The 20357-nt window shown below is 32.6% G+C and overlaps 1 protein-coding gene across 1 annotated transcript; it reads left to right on the forward strand.

Annotated features, from left to right (window-relative positions):
- The first annotated feature begins 4601 nt into the window (after positions 1-4601).
- LOC119609928 (probable cytochrome P450 4aa1) lies at positions 4602-18904 on the forward strand. The gene is given in 7 exon segments (XM_037964963.1): positions 4602-4747; positions 14686-14857; positions 16851-17231; positions 17312-17378; positions 17455-18052; positions 18054-18092; positions 18094-18904. Coding segments are annotated over 7 exon segments (1515 nt in total). The 5' UTR covers positions 4602-4729; the 3' UTR covers positions 18334-18904.
- Positions 18905-20357: the final 1453 nt, after the last annotated feature.

Here is a 20357-nt window from a genome sequence, read left to right on the forward strand (position 1 = left end):
TCTATCTATCTATCTATCTATCTATCTATCTATCTATCTATCTATCTATCTATCTATCTATCTATCTATCTATCTATCTATCTATCTATCTATCTATCTATCTATCTATCTATCTATCTATCTATCAGAGAGCGAGCGAGCGAGCGAGCGAGCGAGAGCGAGCAGCGAGCGAGCGAGCGAGCGAGCGAGCGAGCGAGCGAGCGAGCGAGCGAGCGAGCGAGCGAGCGAGCGAGCGAGCGAGCGAGCGAGCGAGCGAGCGAGAGAGAGCGAGCGAGCGAGCGAGCGAGCGAGCGAGCGAGCGAGGACGAGCGAGCGAGCGAGCGAGCGAGCGACAGCAGAGCGAGAGAGCGAGGAGCGAGCGAGCAGCGAGCGAGCGAGCGAGCGAGCGAGCGAGCGAGCGAGCGAGCGAGCGAGCGAGACGAGCGAGCGAGCGAGCGAGCGAGCGAGCGAGCGAGCGAGAGAGCGAGCGAGCGAGCGAGCGAGCGAGCGAGCGAGCGAGCGAGCGAGCGAGCGAGCGAGCGAGCGAGCGAGCGAGCGAGCAGCGCGAGCGAGAGAGCGAGCGAGAGAGCGAGCGAGCGAGCGAGCGAGCGAGCGAGCGAGCGAGCGAGCGAGCGAGCGAGCGAGCGAGCGAGCGAGCGAGCGAGCGAGCGAGCGAGCGAGCGAGCGAGCAGCGCGAGCGAGCGAGCGAGCGAGCGAGCGAGCGAGCGAGCGAGCGAGCGAGCGAGCGAGCGAGCGAGCGAGCGAGCGAGCGAGCGAGCGAGCGAGAGAGCGAGCGAGCGAGCGAGGAGCGAGCGAGCGAGCGAGCGAGCGAGAGAGAGAGCGAGCGAGCGAGCGAGCGAGCGAGCGAGCGAGCGAGCGAGCGAGCGAGCGAGAGAGAGAGAGAGAGCGATCGAGCGAGCTAGCAGCGAGCGAGCGAGAGCGATAGGAGAGCGAGAGAGCGAGCGATCGAGCGATCTAGCGAGCTAGGAGAGCATCGAGCGATCGAGCTATCGATCTATCTATCTATCTATCTAGCTATCTATCTATCTATCTATCTATCTATCTATCTATCTATCTATCTCATCTATCTATCTATCTATCATCATCTATATCATCTATCTATCTATCTATCTATCTATCTATCTATCTATCTATCTATCTATCTACATATCTACCTATAAAAGAGGGTTAAGTGTATCGTTTTTTTTTAACTCCCTAATGTAGGCAATAGTTTTTTTCAAGTAACGGCCTTATTATCATGAGTTTTTAATTGCCCTTTAGTTTAAAAGGTGGTCATATACACTTTAAGTTAGTTTTCAGTAATACGAACTCAAAAAAGCAGTAAGCAACTGATTACCTGTTACGTTACAAGTAATATAAAATAGAATTAAAGGTTACTTAAGTGTAACTAAGTAAACTAAAGTGTAAAGACGTTGAACTTTAGTTTAATGTTGGAAGAAGTTACATATCTTTTCACACTTAGAACACTGGGCATAAGTTGAATTTCTGGAATATTCGCTGCAATTTTTAACAAATTTTTTGAAATTTTAACAAATTTCTTTACTTGCAAATCAAAACTGCTTTCCCACAAACTTAACGTTTATTTAATGAGTTTTTACTTGCGGTTTAATGCGTTTACAAGTAAATAGATTGCAATTTTTTTTTTAACTTTTGTTTTCAATACGAAAATATTTGAAATCATATGCTAATTAGCAATAAAAGTTACACTTCGTTTAGAACACTTGTAAGTTGGCAAATATTAAACAATAATAATAATAATAAAACGTAAATAAGTAAATAACTTACTTAGTATTTATTTAGTAATCGATTTGTTGAAGTGAAAACAAAAACTACTGAACGTATGTATGTATGTAGTATGTACGTAGCCAGAGAGTATGTTTTAAAAAAAGTTATTGACAATTTGACTTTTAGTGTCAAAATGAACTTTGAAAAGGTTTTGAAATAGAGGACTTTTCATAATAGTTTTAATCTTAACTTTTATGTACATAATCGCTTATTCTACATATATTTAAAAAAACGATTATTCGACTTTTTTCGACAAACAAGTCGATAGTTTAAAAGTCGTAAATGCGAAACTTTTGGATAATCAAATTTTCTATTAGGTATTCATTTTGAATAATTTCTAAGTTAACCAAGCGGTACTTGTCTAAAAATTTGCGCAAATATTTGTTTAGCAAAAATTGCATAAAATCAATATTAGGGAAAAAATGTCAATTAAAAATGTGATGTAAATGTTTTACTAGACATTTATATTTGCCAACTGTGTAATAAACAAAATATTTCAAAAACAAGGCAAATTTCAAAATATTTATTATTGAATAAAAATTTGTAACGAAATTAATGTGTTAATAATTCTTAAAATTAATTGTGTGAATTAAACAAATTAAAAAATTACGTATTTATGATTTCTATAAATTTTTAGCGGCAAATAACAGTGATCTAAGGAAACATATTATTATTGTTAATAAATCGTTGCCAAATAAGGAAGATTTGCAAGAATTTGTTTACAAAATATAGTCTAGTCTATAGTCTAGTCTATAGTCTAGTCTATAGTCTAGTCTATAGTCTATAGTCTATAGTCTAGTCTATAGTCTAGTCTATAGTCTAGTCTATAGTCTAGTCTATAGTCTAGTCTATAGTCTAGTCTATAGTCTAGTCTATAGTCTAGTCTATAGTCTAGTCTATAGTCTAGTATAGTCTAGTCTATAGTCTAGTCTATAGTCTAGTCTATAGTCTAGTCTATAGTCTAGTCTATAGTCTAGTCTATAGTCTAGTCTATAGTTCTAGTCTATAGTCTAGTCTATAGTCTAGTCTATAGTCTAGTCTATAGTCTAGTCTATAGTCTAGTCTATAGTGTGTACCAACAAAGTACCAACGCTATCATTTCATCACACAATTCTAGCGTTAAGAAGAAAAAAATCACGTAAAATCATACTCCTCCAAAGCGAGGACGGTTCGATAACATAAACGCTTACACACATTCACCCATAAATACGCATGTATTCAAAACTAAGATCTATAGATCAATTGACACATATCGAGTACACACGTTAGATCGATTAAACAAATGAACTAATGAATTGTTGTTGCTGCTACCGCTCCCTAGCAAATGTCTAAATAAACACACTAACTACTACTGCTACTAGTCTATAGTCTAGTCTATAGTCTAGTCTATAGTCTAGTCTATAGTCTAGTCTATAGTCTAGTCTATAGTCTAGTCTATAGTCTAGTCTATAGTCTAGTCTATAGTCTAGTCTATAGTCTAGTCTATAGTCTAGTCTATAGTCTAGTCTATAGTTTAGTCTATAGTCTAGTCTATAGTCTAGTCTATAGTCTAGTCTATAGTCTAGTCTATAGTCTAGTCTATAGTCTAGTCTAAAGTCTAGTCTATAGTCTAGTCTATAGTCTAGTCTATAGTCTAGTCTAAAGTCTAGTCTATAGTCTAGTCTAAAGTCTAGTCTATAGTCTAGTCTATAGTCTAGTCTATAGTCTAGCCTATAGTCTAGTCTATAGTCTAGTCTATAGTCTAGTCTATAGTCTAGTCTATAGTCTAGTCTATAGTCTAGTCTATAGTCTAGTCTATAGTCTAGTCTATAGTCTAGTCTATAGTCTAGTCTATAGTCTAGTATATAGTCTAGTCTATAGTCTAGTCTATATTCTAGTCTAAAGTCTAGTCTATAGTCTAGTCTATAGTCTAGTCTATAGTCTAGTCTATAGTCTAGTCTATAGTCTAGTCTATAGTCTAGTCTATAGTCTAGTCTATAGTCTAGTCTATAGTCTAGTCTATAGTCTAGTCTATAGTCTAGTCTATAGTCTAGTCTATAGTCTAGTCTATAGTCTAGTCTATAGTCTAGTCTATAGTCTAGTCTATAGTCCAGTCTATAGTCTAGTCTATAGTCTAGTCTATAGTCCAGTCTATAGTCTAGTCTATAGTCTAGTCTATAGTCTAGTCTATAGTCTAGTCTATAGTCTAGTCTATAGTCCAGTCTATAGTCTAGTCTATAGTCTAGTCTATAGTCTAGTCTATAAATCAACTTTTGGTACTTTTTCTTTTATCAAATGAAACTTTTTAATGTTTTGTGATTTTTGATACTTTTTCATTCTTTAAATGGTACTTTTTATCTTTATTTCTTAAAAAACTAAACAAAGTACCAACGCTATCATTTCATCACACAATTCTAGCGTTAAGAAGAAAAAAATCACGTAAAATCATACTCCTCCAAAGCGAGGACGGTTCGAAAACATAAACTCTTACACACATTCACCCATAAATACGCATGTATTCAAAACTAAGATCTATAGATCAATTGACACATATCGAGTACACACGTTAGATCGATTAAACAAATGAACTAATGAATTGTTGTTGCTGCTACCGCTCCCTAGCAAATGTCTAAATAAACACACTAACTACTACCACTACTACTACAACTAACATTAAAATGATCATAATGTACATACATGATGATCATTTAGTATAAAGTACCCAAGAGAGAGTAAGTACCCTTTTTTCAAAATCGTACAAAACCCGAATATTGAAAAACTTAAACATTTATAAATACAAGTGTTAAGGTTTAGAAGATAACATTTCGATTTTAACTATTAACGGGCGTTGACTAAACGGATAAAAAATTGTTACAAATAAAAAAATATATATATTATTATTTATGTTTAAAAGAACTGTTTAACGGTTTTATTATTAAATATTAAAAAAACTTTTAAATTAAAAATGTTTATACAAAAAGTGGTGAGTTTTTCTTAAGAAAACTTAAAAAAAGTGCTAAAATTAATAAAAAATTTAATAAGTATCATAAAAAAAGCAATTAATAAATTAACATCTATAAAAATTTAAAGAAAAAAATAGTTTTTCCCATAACACTCCCCCGAAATAGATGTAAAATGTAAATTTTATTTATATAAAAAATATCTAAAAAATTTAAAAAATATATAAAAATAACTATTATACAAAATCTATGACTAAAAAGTATTCATAAAAATATAAAAAAATTAAAAGAAAAAACTCAACGTAATCATTATTTTAATTAGTGTTAAAGTGTTAATTTCAAAACTAAATATTGAAAATATTATTAAATAGGAGCGGAAGCTTTAAATACAAAAAAAAAAACTTTATGATTAACAAAATAATATACAAGCATAAGTTACCACAAGTTAATCCACTAATATATCATATCTATATATTATTAAATCTATAAGTGGACTCGTCTATAGGACAATATTGAAAATAAATTGTCTATAAACCAAACTGTGTTCACATCTAATATTTGTGTGTATTTAAGTATTATTACCTTGAAAGTAACTAATTATTGGGTACATTTTTGGCAAAACAAAAACTCATTTCAGGTCATTGTCTCTTTTTTTATTCTATTTAAACAAATGAATTGCGATTTTTAATATCAAGAATCAAGAATTTAGAATCAAAATTTTGATAAGAAAGTTATGAGTTTAATTATTATATATCACAGGATTAAAACAAACATATGCAAAAGTTACTTAAGATAAATATAAACTGTTGTCACTTGGTTTCAAATTTAAATATATATAGAATATAGAATATTCAAAAAGTACTATTTGCAGAATGAAAAAGTACCAAAAAGTTAGTTTTAAAAGATTTTCATTTAATTTAAAACCCTACATGTTAAATTTTATGTTAATAGGCTCAATATTTTAGAATATTCAAAAAGTACCAACAAGTTTTTATATCCAATATTATAGAATGTTAAAAAAAGTACCATTTGTAGAACGAAAGAGTACAAAAAAGTTTTCTTTTATAAAGTCTTATTCAAATTAGGTCCCTTCGTGTTAAATTTTATATTTTTAAGTTCAATGTTATAAGAAAATTCAAAAAGTACTATTTGAAGAAGGAAAATGTTAAAAAAAGTACCATTTGTAGAACGAAAAGTACTAAAAAGTTTTTTTTATAAATTCTTAATCAATCAGGTTCCTGCATGTTAAATTTTTCCGTTTTTAGGTTCAATGTTATAAGAAAATTCAAAAAGTAACATTTGAAGAAGGAAAAAGTTAAAAAAGGTATCGTTTGAAAAACAAAAAAGTACCAAAAAGTTTTCTTTTATAAAATCATATTCAATCAGCTTCCTGCATGTTAAATTTTTCCGTTTTTAAGGTTCAATGTTATTAAAAAATTCAAAAAGTACAATTTGAAGAAGGAAAACGTTAAAAAAGTACCATTTGTAGAAAGAAAAAGTACCAAAAAGTTTTCCTTTATAAAGTCTTATTCAATCAGCTCCCTGCATGTTAAAATTTCCCGGTTTTAGGTTCAATGTTATAAGAAAATTCTAAAAGTACAATTTGAAGAAGGAAAAATTTAAAAAGTGCCATTTGTAGAAAGAAAAAGTATCAAAAAAGTTTTCTTTTATAAATTCTTATTCAATCAAATCCCCGCATGTTAAAATTGTTTGTGCTTAGTTTCAATATTATAGAAAAGTCGAAAAGTACCATTTGAAGGACGAAATAGTACCAAAAAGTTCCCTTTTAAAGATTCTTATTGACTCGGGTCCCTGCATGTTTAATTTGATGTTCTTAGGTTCAATATTATAGAAATTTTGATGAACGAAAAAGTATCAAAAAGTTACCTTTTATAGATTCTTATTTAATTGGACCGTTTAAGGTTCGATTAAATGTTTCTAGATTTTGTTTTATATAAAATTTAAAAATTAACATTTAATGAACGAAAATGTACCAAAAACTTTTCTTTATAGAATATCAATCGCTTACATGTTAAATTGTATATCGTTACCCTATATTCAAAAAGTGCTAAATCAATAAAGTCTAGTTTTCAGGAAAGCAAAAAAACTATTTAATTCGTGAAATATTGCACTAAAAGAGAATATTTCTTCCATAATACGTTTTTAACATACTTACTAATTCTTACCTATAAAAAAATTTTAATATTTTGCACATTTTAGCGACTTATTTAAGATAGCACTTTTTGGTCGACAAAAAATAAATATTTGTTCTAAGTTAGCATGTTTTGTTCAAAGAATAGAACAAAAATTTCTTCTAATAATATGCGTTATTTTATAATTTTATGAAATGTTTTTTTTTTTTTTTTTTTAAAGGGATATAAGTCAAACCAATAAGTCCAATAAGATGTATTTACACCATTTAAGTAGAAAAACTCATGGCATATCTGCTTGTTTACTATTCCTTATTCTCAGTACAAATATTTTAAATTATGAAACGTTTTTGAATATAAAAAGTACCAATATTTTTTGAATAATATTCCATAATTTGCACATTTAAAGACTTTTTTATAATAAAAATTATAAATTGCAACCATAGAATATTATAGATCTTAATGTTATAAACGATTTCTGAAATAACTTTACATTTTTCGGAAAAACATTATTTAAAGTCTAAAACTGGCTTTATATACAAATATATAAATGATAATATCTTAAAAACTATACATTAAATTTATTAATCTTCACCTGTTTTGTGTTCAGCATGTTCATCTTGTTAATATACAAAATAAATTTTAAATAAATTTGAAGTTTTAAAAAATTTTTTAAAATTTGTATGGAAGTTAGCACTTATTTTCTTCAATAAAAATTTAACTTTGAGATAGCATATTAACAAAAATTGTTGTTAAAAGTGCAAAAATTACTTTTTTGGTTTCAAATTTATACCAGACGTGGATCATGCATTGAGGAATCCTTTTGCATCAAAAACTCACTTTGCCCAAAATTGAGTTCGCACTTTTTGAATATAGGGTCACGATATATTTTAGTTCCATATTATAGAAAATTCAAAAAGATCTATTTGAAGATCGAAAATTTACCAAGAAGTTCCTTCTTATAGATTCTCAGTTTATAAATATATTGTAGATTGTATTCTTCATATAATATAAACAATTCAAAAAGTTACGTTTGGAGGCGAAAAAGTACCGACAGGTCTCCTGTTATAGACTTTCATTCGATTAGGACCTTGCGAAAAAACGTACCAAAAAGTTTCCAATTACAGACTTTCATTCAATTTTAATTTCATGTTTCTAGTTTCAATTCTAAAGAAAATTCAAAAAAGTACCAAAAAAGTTCTCCTTTGTAGATTGTCAGTCAATCAGGCCGCTGTTTAAATCCATGGGTCTTTACTAATATTTTTAAAATAAAAAATATCTTGAGAAGGATGAAAATGTGCAACAATGTGTGAAAAGTACCATATTTCCCCTTTCGGTCAAAAACACACTTTTTATAACAGTACAATTTCAAAATTTTAAATATTTTATATCACAGATTAACATAGATTTGCTCAAAAAGCAAAAACTTCCAATATCGTAAATAAAGTCTATAATTAAAAATTTATAGATTTTTTTATAAAAGTACCAAATATATGTAGATACAATTTTTACGTCTTAAAATTTCAAATTTTCTAAAAACACCAAATTTTTAGACGCAATTTTTGGACAAGTTATAAATATAAGTAAATTTGATATCTGAATTGACTTGTTTTTTAAGATGGATAGGCTTCTAAAAAGTACCCTAGTACAGTTTTTAAACCGGTATTCCATAAAAGGAGTGAAAGATTTTGAAAAAAATATATATATAATATTTGTAATAAAATATATAATTACTGTTTAACAACAATCAATATTACTTCTACCCCCTTCGTAACCCCTTTCTAATTCCAGAATATTCGTTTTTTTTTTGAAAATTACACTTAAAACCGGTCGAATTTATTAAAATCGTTAATTGCATATCTTACATATTTTGTTTTTTGTATTTTTGGCTTCCTTTAAATTTAATACGACGTTGACCCATTCTCTTTTATATTCGTTAAATTTTTTAAAACTCTTTCATTTGCTTTCTCTTTTTAATGTTTTTTTTTTTAACCAATTAAAAGCTAAATTAATTTATTAGTCCTACCTCTGAAAAGGCAGCACTGGACTATAGAATAGACTATAGACTAGACTATAGACTAGACTATAGACTAGACTATAGACAAGACTATAGACTAGACTATAGACTAGACTATAGACTAAACTATAGACTAGACTATAGACTAGACTATAGACTAGACCTATAGACTAGACTATAGACTAGACTATAGACTAGACTATAGACTAGACTATAGACTAGACTATAGACTAGACTATAGACTAGACTATAGACTAGACTATAGACTAGACTATAGACTAGACTATAGACTAGACTATAGACTAGACTATAGACTAGACTATAGACTAGACTATAGACTAGACTATAGACTAGACTATAGACTAGACTATAGACTAGACTATAGACTAGACTATAGACTAGACTATAGACTAGACTATAGACTAGACTATAGACTAGACTATAGACTAGACTATAGACTAGACTATAGACTAGACTATAGACTAGACTATAGACTAGACTATAGACTAGACTATAGACTAGACTATAGACTAGACTATAGACTAGACTATAGACTAGACTATAGACTAGACTATAGACTAGACTATAGACTAGACTAGACTATAGACTAGACTATAGACTAGACTATAGACTAGACTATAGACTAGACTATAGACTAGACTATAGACTAGACTATAGACTAGACTATAGACTAGACTATAGACTAGACTATAGACTAGACTATAGACTAGACTATACTAGACTATAGACTAGACTATAGACTAGACTATAGACTAGACTATAGACTAGACTATAGACTAGACTATAGACTAGACTATAGACTAGACTATAGACTAGACTATAGACTAGACTATAGACTAGACTATAGACTAGACTATAGACTAGACTATAGACTAGACTATAGACTAGACTATAGACTAGACTATAGACTAGACTATAGACTAAACTATAGACTAGACTATAGACTAGACTATAGACTAGACTATAGACTAGACTATAGACTAGACTATAGACTAGACTAGCTATAGACTAGACTAGACTATAGACTAGACTAGACTATAGACTAGACTAGACTATAGACTAGACTAGACTATAGACTAGACTATAGACTAGACTATAGACTAGACTAGACTATAGACTAGACTATAGACTAGACTATAGACTAGACTATAGACTAGACTATAGACTAGACTATAGACTAGACTATAGACTAGACTATAGACTAGACTATAGACTAGACTATAGACTAGACTATAGACTAGACTATAGACTAGACTATAGACTAGACTATAGACTAGACTATAGACTAGACTATAGACTAGACTATAGACTAGACTATAGACTAGACTATAGACTAGACTATAGACTAGACTATAGACTAGACTATAGACTAGACTATAGACTAGACTATAGACTAGACTATAGACTAGACTATAGACTAGACTATAGACTAGACTATAGACTAGACTATAGACTAGACTATAGACTAGACTATAGACTAGACTATAGACTAGACTATAGACTAGACTATAGACTAGACTATAGACTAGACTATAGACTAGACTATAGACTAGACTATAGACTAGACTATAGACTAGACTATAGACTAGACTATAGACTAGACTATAGACTAGACTATAGACTAGACTATAGACTAGACTATAGACTAGACTATAGACTAGACTATAGACTAGACTATAGACTAGACTATAGACTAGACTATAGACTAGACTAGACTAGACTATAGACTAGACTAGACTAGACTAGACTATAGACTAGACTAGACTATAGACTAGACTATAGACTAGACTATAGACTAGACTAGACTATAGACTAGACTATAGACTATACTATAGACTAGACTATAGACTAGACTATAGACTAGACTATAGACTAGACTATAGACTAGACTATAGACTAGACTATAGACTAGACTATAGACTAGACTATAGACTAGACTATAGACTAGACTATAGACTAGACTATAGACTAGACTATAGACTAGACTATAGACTAGACTAGACTATAGACTAGACTATAGACTAGACTATAGACTAGACTATAGACTAGACTATAGACTAGACTATAGACTAGACTAGACTAGACTATAGACTAGACTATAGACTAGACTATAGACTAGACTATAGACTAGACTATAGACTAGACTAGACTAGACTATAGACTAGACTAGACTATAGACTAGACTATAGACTAGACTATAGACTAGACTATAGACTAGACTATAGACTAGACTATAGACTAGACTATAGACTAGACTAGACTAGACTATAGACTAGACTATAGACTAGACTATAGACTAGACTATAGACTAGACTATAGACTAGACTATAGACTAGACTATAGACTAGACTATAGACTAGACTATAGGACTATAGACTAGACTATAGACTAGACTATAGACTAGACTATAGACTAGACTATAGACTAGACTATAGACTAGACTATAGACTAGACTATAGACTAGACTATAGACTAGACTATAGACTAGACTATAGACTAGACTATAGACTAGACTATAGACTAGACTATAGACTAGACTATAGACTAGACTATAGACTAGACTATAGACTAGACTATAGACTAGACTATAGACTAGACTATAGACTAGACTATAGACTAGACTATAGACTAGACTATAGACTAGACTATAGACTAGACTATAGACTAGACTATAGACTAGACTATAGACTAGACTATAGACTAGACTAGACTAGACTATAGACTAGACTATAGACTGGACTATAGACTAGACTATAGACTAGACTAGACTATAGACTAGACTAGACTATAGACTAGACTAGACTATAGACTAGACTATAGACTAGTCTATAGACTAGACTATAGACTAGACTATAGACTAGACTAGACTATAGACTAGACTATAGACTAGACTATAGACTAGACTATAGACTAGACTATAGACTAGACTATAGACTAGACTATAGACTAGACTATAGACTAGACTATAGACTAGACTATAGACTAGACTATAGACTAGACTATAGACTAGACTATAGACTAGACTATAGACTGGACTATAGACTAGACTAGACTATAGACTAGACTATAGACTAGACTATAGACTAGACTATAGACTAGATAGACTAGACTATAGACTAGACTAGACTATAGACTAGACTATAGACTAGACTATAGACTAGTCTATAGACTAGACTATAGACTAGACTATAGACTAGACTAGACTATAGACTAGACTATAGACTAGACTATAGACTAGACTATAGACTAGACTATAGACTAGACTATAGACTAGACTATAGACTAGACTATAGACTAGACTATAGACTAGACTATAGACTAGACTATAGACTAGACTATAGACTGACTATAGACTAGACTATAGACTAGACTATAGACTAGACTATAGACTAGGACTATAGACTAGACTATAGACTAGACTATAGACTGACTATGACTAGACTAGACAAGACTAGACTAGACTATAGACTAGAATAGACTATAGACTAGACTAGACTATAGACTAGGACTAATAGACTAGTCTAAGACTAGACTATAGACTAGACTATAAGACTATGACTAGACTATAGACTAGACTATAGACTAGACTATAGACTAGACTATTGACTAGACTATAGACTAGACTATAGATTCGACCTATAGGCTACACTATGATAGACTATAGGTAGACTATAGTAGACTATAGACTGTAGACTATAGGCTACACTATAGATTAGACTATAGGCTAACTATAGATTAGACTATAGACTAGACTAGACTATAGACTAGACTATAGACTAGACTATAGACTAGACTAGACTAGACTATAGACTAGACTATAGACTAGACTATAGACTAGACTATAGACTAGTCTATAGACTAGACTATAGACTAGACTATAGACTAGACTAGACTATAGACTAGACTATAGACTAGTCTATAGACTAGACTATAGACTAGACTATAGACTAGACTAGACTATAGACTAGACTATAGACTAGACTATAGACTAGACTATAGACTAGACTATAGACTAGACTATAGACTAGACTATAGACTAGACTATAGACTGGACTATAGACTAGACTAGACTATAGACTAGACTATAGACTAGACTATAGACTAGACTATAGACTAGACTATAGACTAGACTATAGACTAGTCTATAGACTAGACTATAGACTAGACTATAGACTAGACTAGACTATAGACTAGACTATAGACTAGACTATAGACTAGACTATAGACTAGTCTATAGACTAGACTATAGACTAGACTATAGACTAGACTAGACTATAGACTAGACTATAGACTAGACTAGACTAGACTAGAACTATAGACTAGACTATAGACTAGACTATAGACTAGACTATAGACTAGACTATAGACTAGACTATACTAGCTATAGACTGGACTATAGACTAGACTATAGACTAGACTAGACTATAGACTAGACTAGACTATAGACTAGACTAGACTATAGACTAGACTATAGACTAGTCTATAGACTAGACTATAGACTAGACTATAGACTAGACTAGACTATAGACTAGACTATAGACCTAGACTATTGACTAGACTATAGACTAGACTATAGATTAGACTATAGGCTACACTATAGATTAGACTATAGATTAGACTATAGGCTACACTATAGATTAGACTATAGGCTACACTATAGATTAGACTATAGGTTTAGACTATAAACTAGACTATGTTACTTTTTGAATTCCTGAATTCGACTTCTTTTTGATTTTCATCAAAATCGAATAATTTTACTTTTTTTACAATATAAAGTCCACTTTTTTAAAACAAAATAGTCGGCTTCAACTTTTTTGATAAAAAGTCGGTTGTTTTATATATTTTTAGAAAAGAAGTCCATAAAAATAATTAAAGTAAATGAACATTAACTAATAAATTGCAATTTGATTAAAAAATATTGCCCATAATGAAGCAAATTTTAAACTTCAGAATTCTAAAAAACTCATTATAAAATTAGATTAAAATTTATGAAATTAAATAGCAACAATTACTATAAATAAAAAAACTTTGTTTTACTTTTTGTAATGGAGTTTTTAAGTAAATATTTAACAAATACGTGACATCTTTAGATGGCTTTTTATTTCAAAAAAAATGTTAATGATTTAAAAGCTATCACCTACATACGTTTTGTTATTATTATTATTCTTTTTAATTTGACATTTAACTATAATGAAGATGAATGTGAAGAGTTAAATGAAATACAATTGTTACAATAACATAACAGGGAAATGACTTAATTTTTGACAATAAACGTTAAGACATGTGCAAAAATAATTAATTATTTTATATTATTTATTCTTCCTTTCTATTTGACAAATTGTTAACATTTGTCTTAAGTTTATCAAAAGGTTTTAGGAAATACATACAAGTGTTTCAAGGTCATAGAAGTTGACATATATATAAATGACATATTTAAAAATTATTGAAAAATATATAAATAAATATAAATATTGCAAGTAATTTTATACTAAAAATTTATTGTTTATTATTTAATAAATAAATAGGAAACAATAAATAAATGTAAATATTTCTCTTCACACTATTAAGTAAATAAATGTATTATTAACACCTGTTTTATATGAAATATAGGAAAAATAACTAACAGTTTCTATAAACCAAAGGAAAATGTTGTTACTTTATAATAACAAAATACTTGTAAAATCTGTCACTCAAACTATTCGTTTGGTTTATAAAACTGTAAAATTATTTCATTGTTTTTGAAATTTTTTTCTTTTTTTTAATTTCTTTACAGATTGACAATGCCTCCCAATCAGAATTGTGGAGTTTTTTTACTCTCTCACTGGGAGTATTTGTTATTTATACTTTCTGGGGTTATTTGAAAACAGTGTTTCTGTCGTTGAAACTTTCAGGACCTGCCCCCGTACCCATATTGGGCAACTGTTTGTTAATCAAAGAAAAAGATTGTAAGTAATTCTCTATTTTTATCGAAATGTTTCATTAAAAATTTTCGAAATTTTCCATTTTTTATGGAAAATTATCGAAATTTTCTCTTTTTTAAAGTTTTTTAACAAAATTATCTCTCTTTTTAAAAGGAATCAATCGAAATTTTTTCTTGTTTAAAGAAATTTATCGAAATTTTCTGTATTTTTTAAAGAAAATTATAAAATGTTCTCTTTTTAAGGAAATTATCGAAATTTTCTCTTAATGTGATATCTAGGGCATCTAAAGTCATTTGCAGGAAGGCAATAGGATCATGCGGGGGTATAAACCCGAGAAATGTTCACTGACTTAAACCAATAAATGTTGCATGAAGTAGTTGTCTGGTGACATATGCTTGCAAAAGCTTCAATCAGGCAGCACCTTGAAAAGGTCATGGGCTTCTCATAACCGGTGCCCTTAGAACAACTTTTTCAAAGGTGTTGTTTATTATGCTCAACTGGCTTCCAGTTGATCTTCTAGCCAAGAAATTGGCTTGTCCACTGCGGCCAGATTGAGCTTAACTGGCAAGTGGAACAACTGTTCCATGGGTCACGCGAAACAAACGCTTTTGATTATTGCATTCCGGAACAGTTTCTAATAAGACAATTCCTGTATTACATATCTACGGAGTCTCAAGAATCCCTTCTTCCGCCAAGCAATTGCTGCCGTGTGTATACAGACGGATCCAAGACGACGAAAAGTGTTGGTGATGGCATCTTCATACTATCGGATATCTAATAGGAATTTATAACGATAGCCATATAATTCGTGTGTTTTCCACATTTAGAATTGTCCATGAATGCCAGACGTCTCTCAACGAGATGGTGAGACATTCGAACATCACCCTAATTTTTAGGTCAGGGGACACGGGAGTACGTATGACAATAATATTGCTGACACTTTGGCAAGAGTTGGAACCACGCTTAGCGGACTGGAAATCGATCAGTTCTGTAGTGTTCCACTTCTTGCAATAAATAGACAGATCAGTGAGAACTGTTATTCTATTGCTCGTGACCGATTGTAGGACTTCTGTAGGAGTTGTCAAAATGAGTATGAAGAGACTATATCTCATCTTCTCTGTAATTGTCCAGCCTTGGCAGAGACCCGAATTCGGACGCTTGAATAGACCTACTTTGGCGGTCTAACCGAATTGTAGAATATTCAATTGGAACGTCTTGGACCCAAGTAAAGCTGCATTGGCTATGTGACAACCTAACCTGAAGATAATTATCGAAATTTTCTCTTTAACAAAAATTCTCTTTTTAAAGAAAATTATCGAATTAGTCTCTTTTTTTAAAGAAAATTATTGAAATTGTCACTTTTTTTAAATTATTGAAATTTTCTATTAAAAAAGATATTAACTTTTTCTAATTTTTAAAGAAAATTATCAAATTTTTCACTTTTAAAAAAATTATTGAAATTTTCTCTTTTTAAAAAAAATTATTGAAATTTTCTCTTTTGAAAAAATTATCGAAATTTTCTCTTTTTTAAAGAAAATTATTGAAATTTTTTTAAAAAATTATTGAAATTTTATATTTCTTTTTCCAAAAAATTATCGACATTTTCTCTTTTTTAAAGAAAATTTTCCTTCCCTTTTTTAAAGAAAATTATCGAAATTTTCTCTTTTTTAAAGAAAAACTAACAAAATTTTCGCTTTTTTTTAGATTATTGAAATTTTATCTTTTTTTAAAAAAATTATCGAATTACTCTCCTTTTTAAAAGAATGTTTTAGAAATTTTCTCCTTTTTTTCATAAAATTATCGAAATTTTCTATTTAAAAAAAAAATTATCGAAATGTTCTCTTTTTTTTAAGAAAATTATCGAAATTTTTTCTTTTTTAAAGAAAATTGTCAAATTTTCTCTTTTTTAAAGAAATTTAACGAAATTTTCCGTTTTTATAGAAAATTTTCAAAAAATATATTATAAATTACAACAAAAAAAAAAAAAATAAAATATATTTCTCCATTTCATTTCCAGTAATGCGCAAACGTGCCGCCAATGCCTTCAGTCTCTACGGTTCTTTGGTACGCATTTGGGTTTTACTATTTCCATTTTTTGTTGTTCTTCAGCCAGATGATTTGCAACTGATTTTATCTTCGAAAAAACATACCAATAAAGTGTTTTTCTATCGTTTAATGCATAATTTCTTGGGCAATGGCTTGATTACGAGCAGCGGTGATAAATGGCACAATCATAGACGTTTAATACAACCCACCTTTCATTTAAGTATTTTGGAACGTTTTATTGGTACCTTTGCAGATGCCTCACAGGCTTTGTATGAATCGTTGGATGTTATCGGTGGGCAGGAAATAAATATTGCCAAATATGTTAATAATTGTGTGGTAGATATATTAAATGGTAAGTTTTCTTAGAACTATTATGGTGAAAACAAGAATATGGATTTTGTTAATTTGATTAAAATGCTCTTTTTATTCCAGAAGCGGTTTTGGGAGTGCCGGTTAAGAAAAAGAATAACATTGATATGGAACAATCACCTTTCAGGCAGTAAGTATTTAGTTTTCAATACTAAACCATTTCCTTAATAAAATTTTCTTAATTTTGCCTTTTTCTTTGTCTACAGGGGAAAACTGGTGATACCACAACGTTTCCTGCAACCTTGGCTCTTATGGGATAGTGTTTATCACATGACTAAACTGGCCTCGGATGAACTTAATCAAAAGAAACGTTTGCATGAATTCACTAGGAAAATGATCTGCAAACGACGTGAACTGAAGAGTAACAATAATGAAACAGAGAAGAAATGTTTACTGGACTATATGATCGATATATCAGATAATAATCCTGATTTCACCGAAGAAGATATAGTCAATGAGGCATGTACTTTTATGTTAGCCGGTCAAGATTCTGTGGGAGCAGCAGTAGCCTTTACCATTTTCTTATTGGCTCAAAACGAAGAATGCCAAGAGAAATGTGCTGAGGAGTTAGAGCGTATATTTGGTGATGATCAACGGGCACCGACAATGCAAGATTTACGCGACATGCGTTATATGGAAATGTGCATTAAGGAGTCATTGCGTTTATATCCTAGTGTTCCTTTAATAGCACGTAAACTGGGTGAAGAGGTGCGTTTGGCTAAATACACTTTGCCGGCGGGTAGTAATGTTTTTATCTGTCCCTATGCCACCCACCGTTTGGAGCATATCTATCCTGAACCGGAAGAAGTTTGATCCAGAACGTTTTTCTCCCGAAAATGCGGAAAAAAAGACATCCTTATGCCTTTTTGCCTTTCAGTGCTGGGCCTCGCTATTGCATTGGCAATCGTTTTGCTATTATGGAAATGAAAACTGTCATCTCTAGATTATTGCGCAGTTATTATATTTTACCAGTGCCGGGAAAAACAAATTTTGAGGCCACATTTCGTATAACCTTAAGGGCTTCAGGAGGCTTATGGGTACGTTTAAAGGCCAAAGAACATAAAATGACAAATTTTAGTTGTTAAATCTACAAAAGTGTAATCAAGGACTCGAAATAATCTTTTATAGTTTTATATAATAGATGTAAATTAGATTTAAGCTTAAAGTAATTAGTTTTATAAGTGATGAAAAAAATGAGGAATTTAAAAATATAAAAAAAATATTTAAAAATTATGTAGTTAATAAAAAAAAACATATAAATTAACTCGTGCAGAACGTAGTAGTTTGCCCAGCACTTGCCGTTTAACACTAATTAGCTTTCACACTTACACTAAAAACATGGTCCAACTCTGGTCAAATCTACTGAGTAATATGCTAACAACTAGCAGACATTAAACCCTCTAGTGAGCTATTAATTAACACCTTAAACACCAAAATAAATATAAAAATTAAAAAAGTTTTATTTTACAGAAAAAAAACACTCCTTAAATTTTCCTCCCGGTTTAAGGTTAATAAAAGGAAAAAACCCCTATTCTTAGCTTAATAATAATTTAAACAATTTAAATACAAAGTTTTTATAGTCACATGTAGCAAGTATTTAATATTTAAAACTTTTCATTGCAAAACTAATAAAATAAATAAATTCTTATAAAAAAAAGTATATGGCTATGGTTTTGCCTTTTTAAAGAAATTATTAATAATTGTATGTATTTTTGTATTCTTGTTAACTTTTTAAGAAGTAAATACTGCTTAGGTGTTAATTTCTTAAATAAATATTCTAAATTTTGTTTTATTTACTTTGTAGTTTTAAGATCTTTGTAGTTCTAAGATCTTAGGTTATTTTCAATAATAATCATGATCATGTTGTGATCAAGGAAATAGAAAGCTTAATGAAACCAAAATGCGAATAAGTAAGTTCTCGACGGGTAAAGGCACCTGGAAAGGTTCTAATGGCAGGGGTGAAATGGCGAAACTGAAATGTCGGGGAAGAAATGAAAGGCCCACAACAAAAAAGGACAGAGGCGCAAAAGAGAAAGGAAGAAAACGGGCGGGAGGAACAAAAGCGAGAGAACGGGGCGCGGAACACGCGGGAGCGAGCGAGAGAGCGAGAGAGCGAGCGAGCGAGCGAGCGAGCGAGAGAGCGAGCGAGCGAGCGAGCGAGCGAGCGAGAGAGGAGCGAGCGAGCGAGCGAGAGAGCGAGCGAGCGAGCCAGCCAGCGAGCGAGCGAGCGAGCGAGCGAGCGAGCGAGCGAGCGAGCGAGCGGCGAGAGCGAGCGAGCGAGCGAGCGAGCGAGAGCAGCGAGCGAGCGAGCGAGCGAGAGAGAGCGAGCGAGAGCGAGCGAGCGAGCGCGCGAGCGAGCGAGCGAGAGAGCGAGCGAGCGAGCGAGCGAGCGAGCGAGCGAGCGAGCAGCAGCGAGCGAGCGAGCGAGCGAGCGACGAGCGAGCGAGCAGCGAGCGAGCGAGAGAGCGAGCGAGCAGCGAGCGAGCGAGCGAGCGAGCGAGAGCGAGCGAGCAAGCGAGCGAGCGAGCGAGCGAGCGAGCGAGCGAGCGAGCGAGAGAGCGAGCGAGCGAGCGAGCGAGCGAGCGAGCGAGCGAGCGAGCGAGCGAGCGAGCGAGCGAGCGAGCGAGCGAGGAGCGAGCGAGCGAGCGAGCGAGCGAGGAGCGAGCAGCGAGCGAGCGAGCGAGCGAGCGAGCGAGGAGCGAGCGAGCGAGCGAGACGAGCGAGCGAGCGAGCGAGCGAGCGAGCGAGCGATCGAGCGATAGCGAGCGAGCGAGCGAGCGAGCGAGCTAGCGAGCGAGCGAGCGAGCGAGCTAGCGAGAGAGCGAGACGAGCGATAGAGCGAGCTATCGAGCTCGATCGAGCTAGCTATCGATCTATCTATCTATCTAGCTAGCATCGATCTATCGATCTATAGCTATCGATCGATCTATCTATCTATCTATCTATCGATACTATCTATCGATCATTCTATCTATCATCATCTATCTTTATCTATCACCGCAGTAATGGGCTTTTATATAGAGATAGATAGACTTACTAAATAATACTAAACAGATTTATACTTTACCTCACTTTCATACATGGCCAACGATGACTTACTTCGGTTTTC

This window comes from Lucilia sericata, unplaced genomic scaffold, assembly GCF_015586225.1.
Source record: "Lucilia sericata isolate MDLA Ls3-8-SP2 unplaced genomic scaffold, ASM1558622v1 Contig001087F_arrow, whole genome shotgun sequence".
In the NCBI taxonomy this organism is placed as follows: Eukaryota; Metazoa; Arthropoda; class Insecta; order Diptera; family Calliphoridae; genus Lucilia; species Lucilia sericata.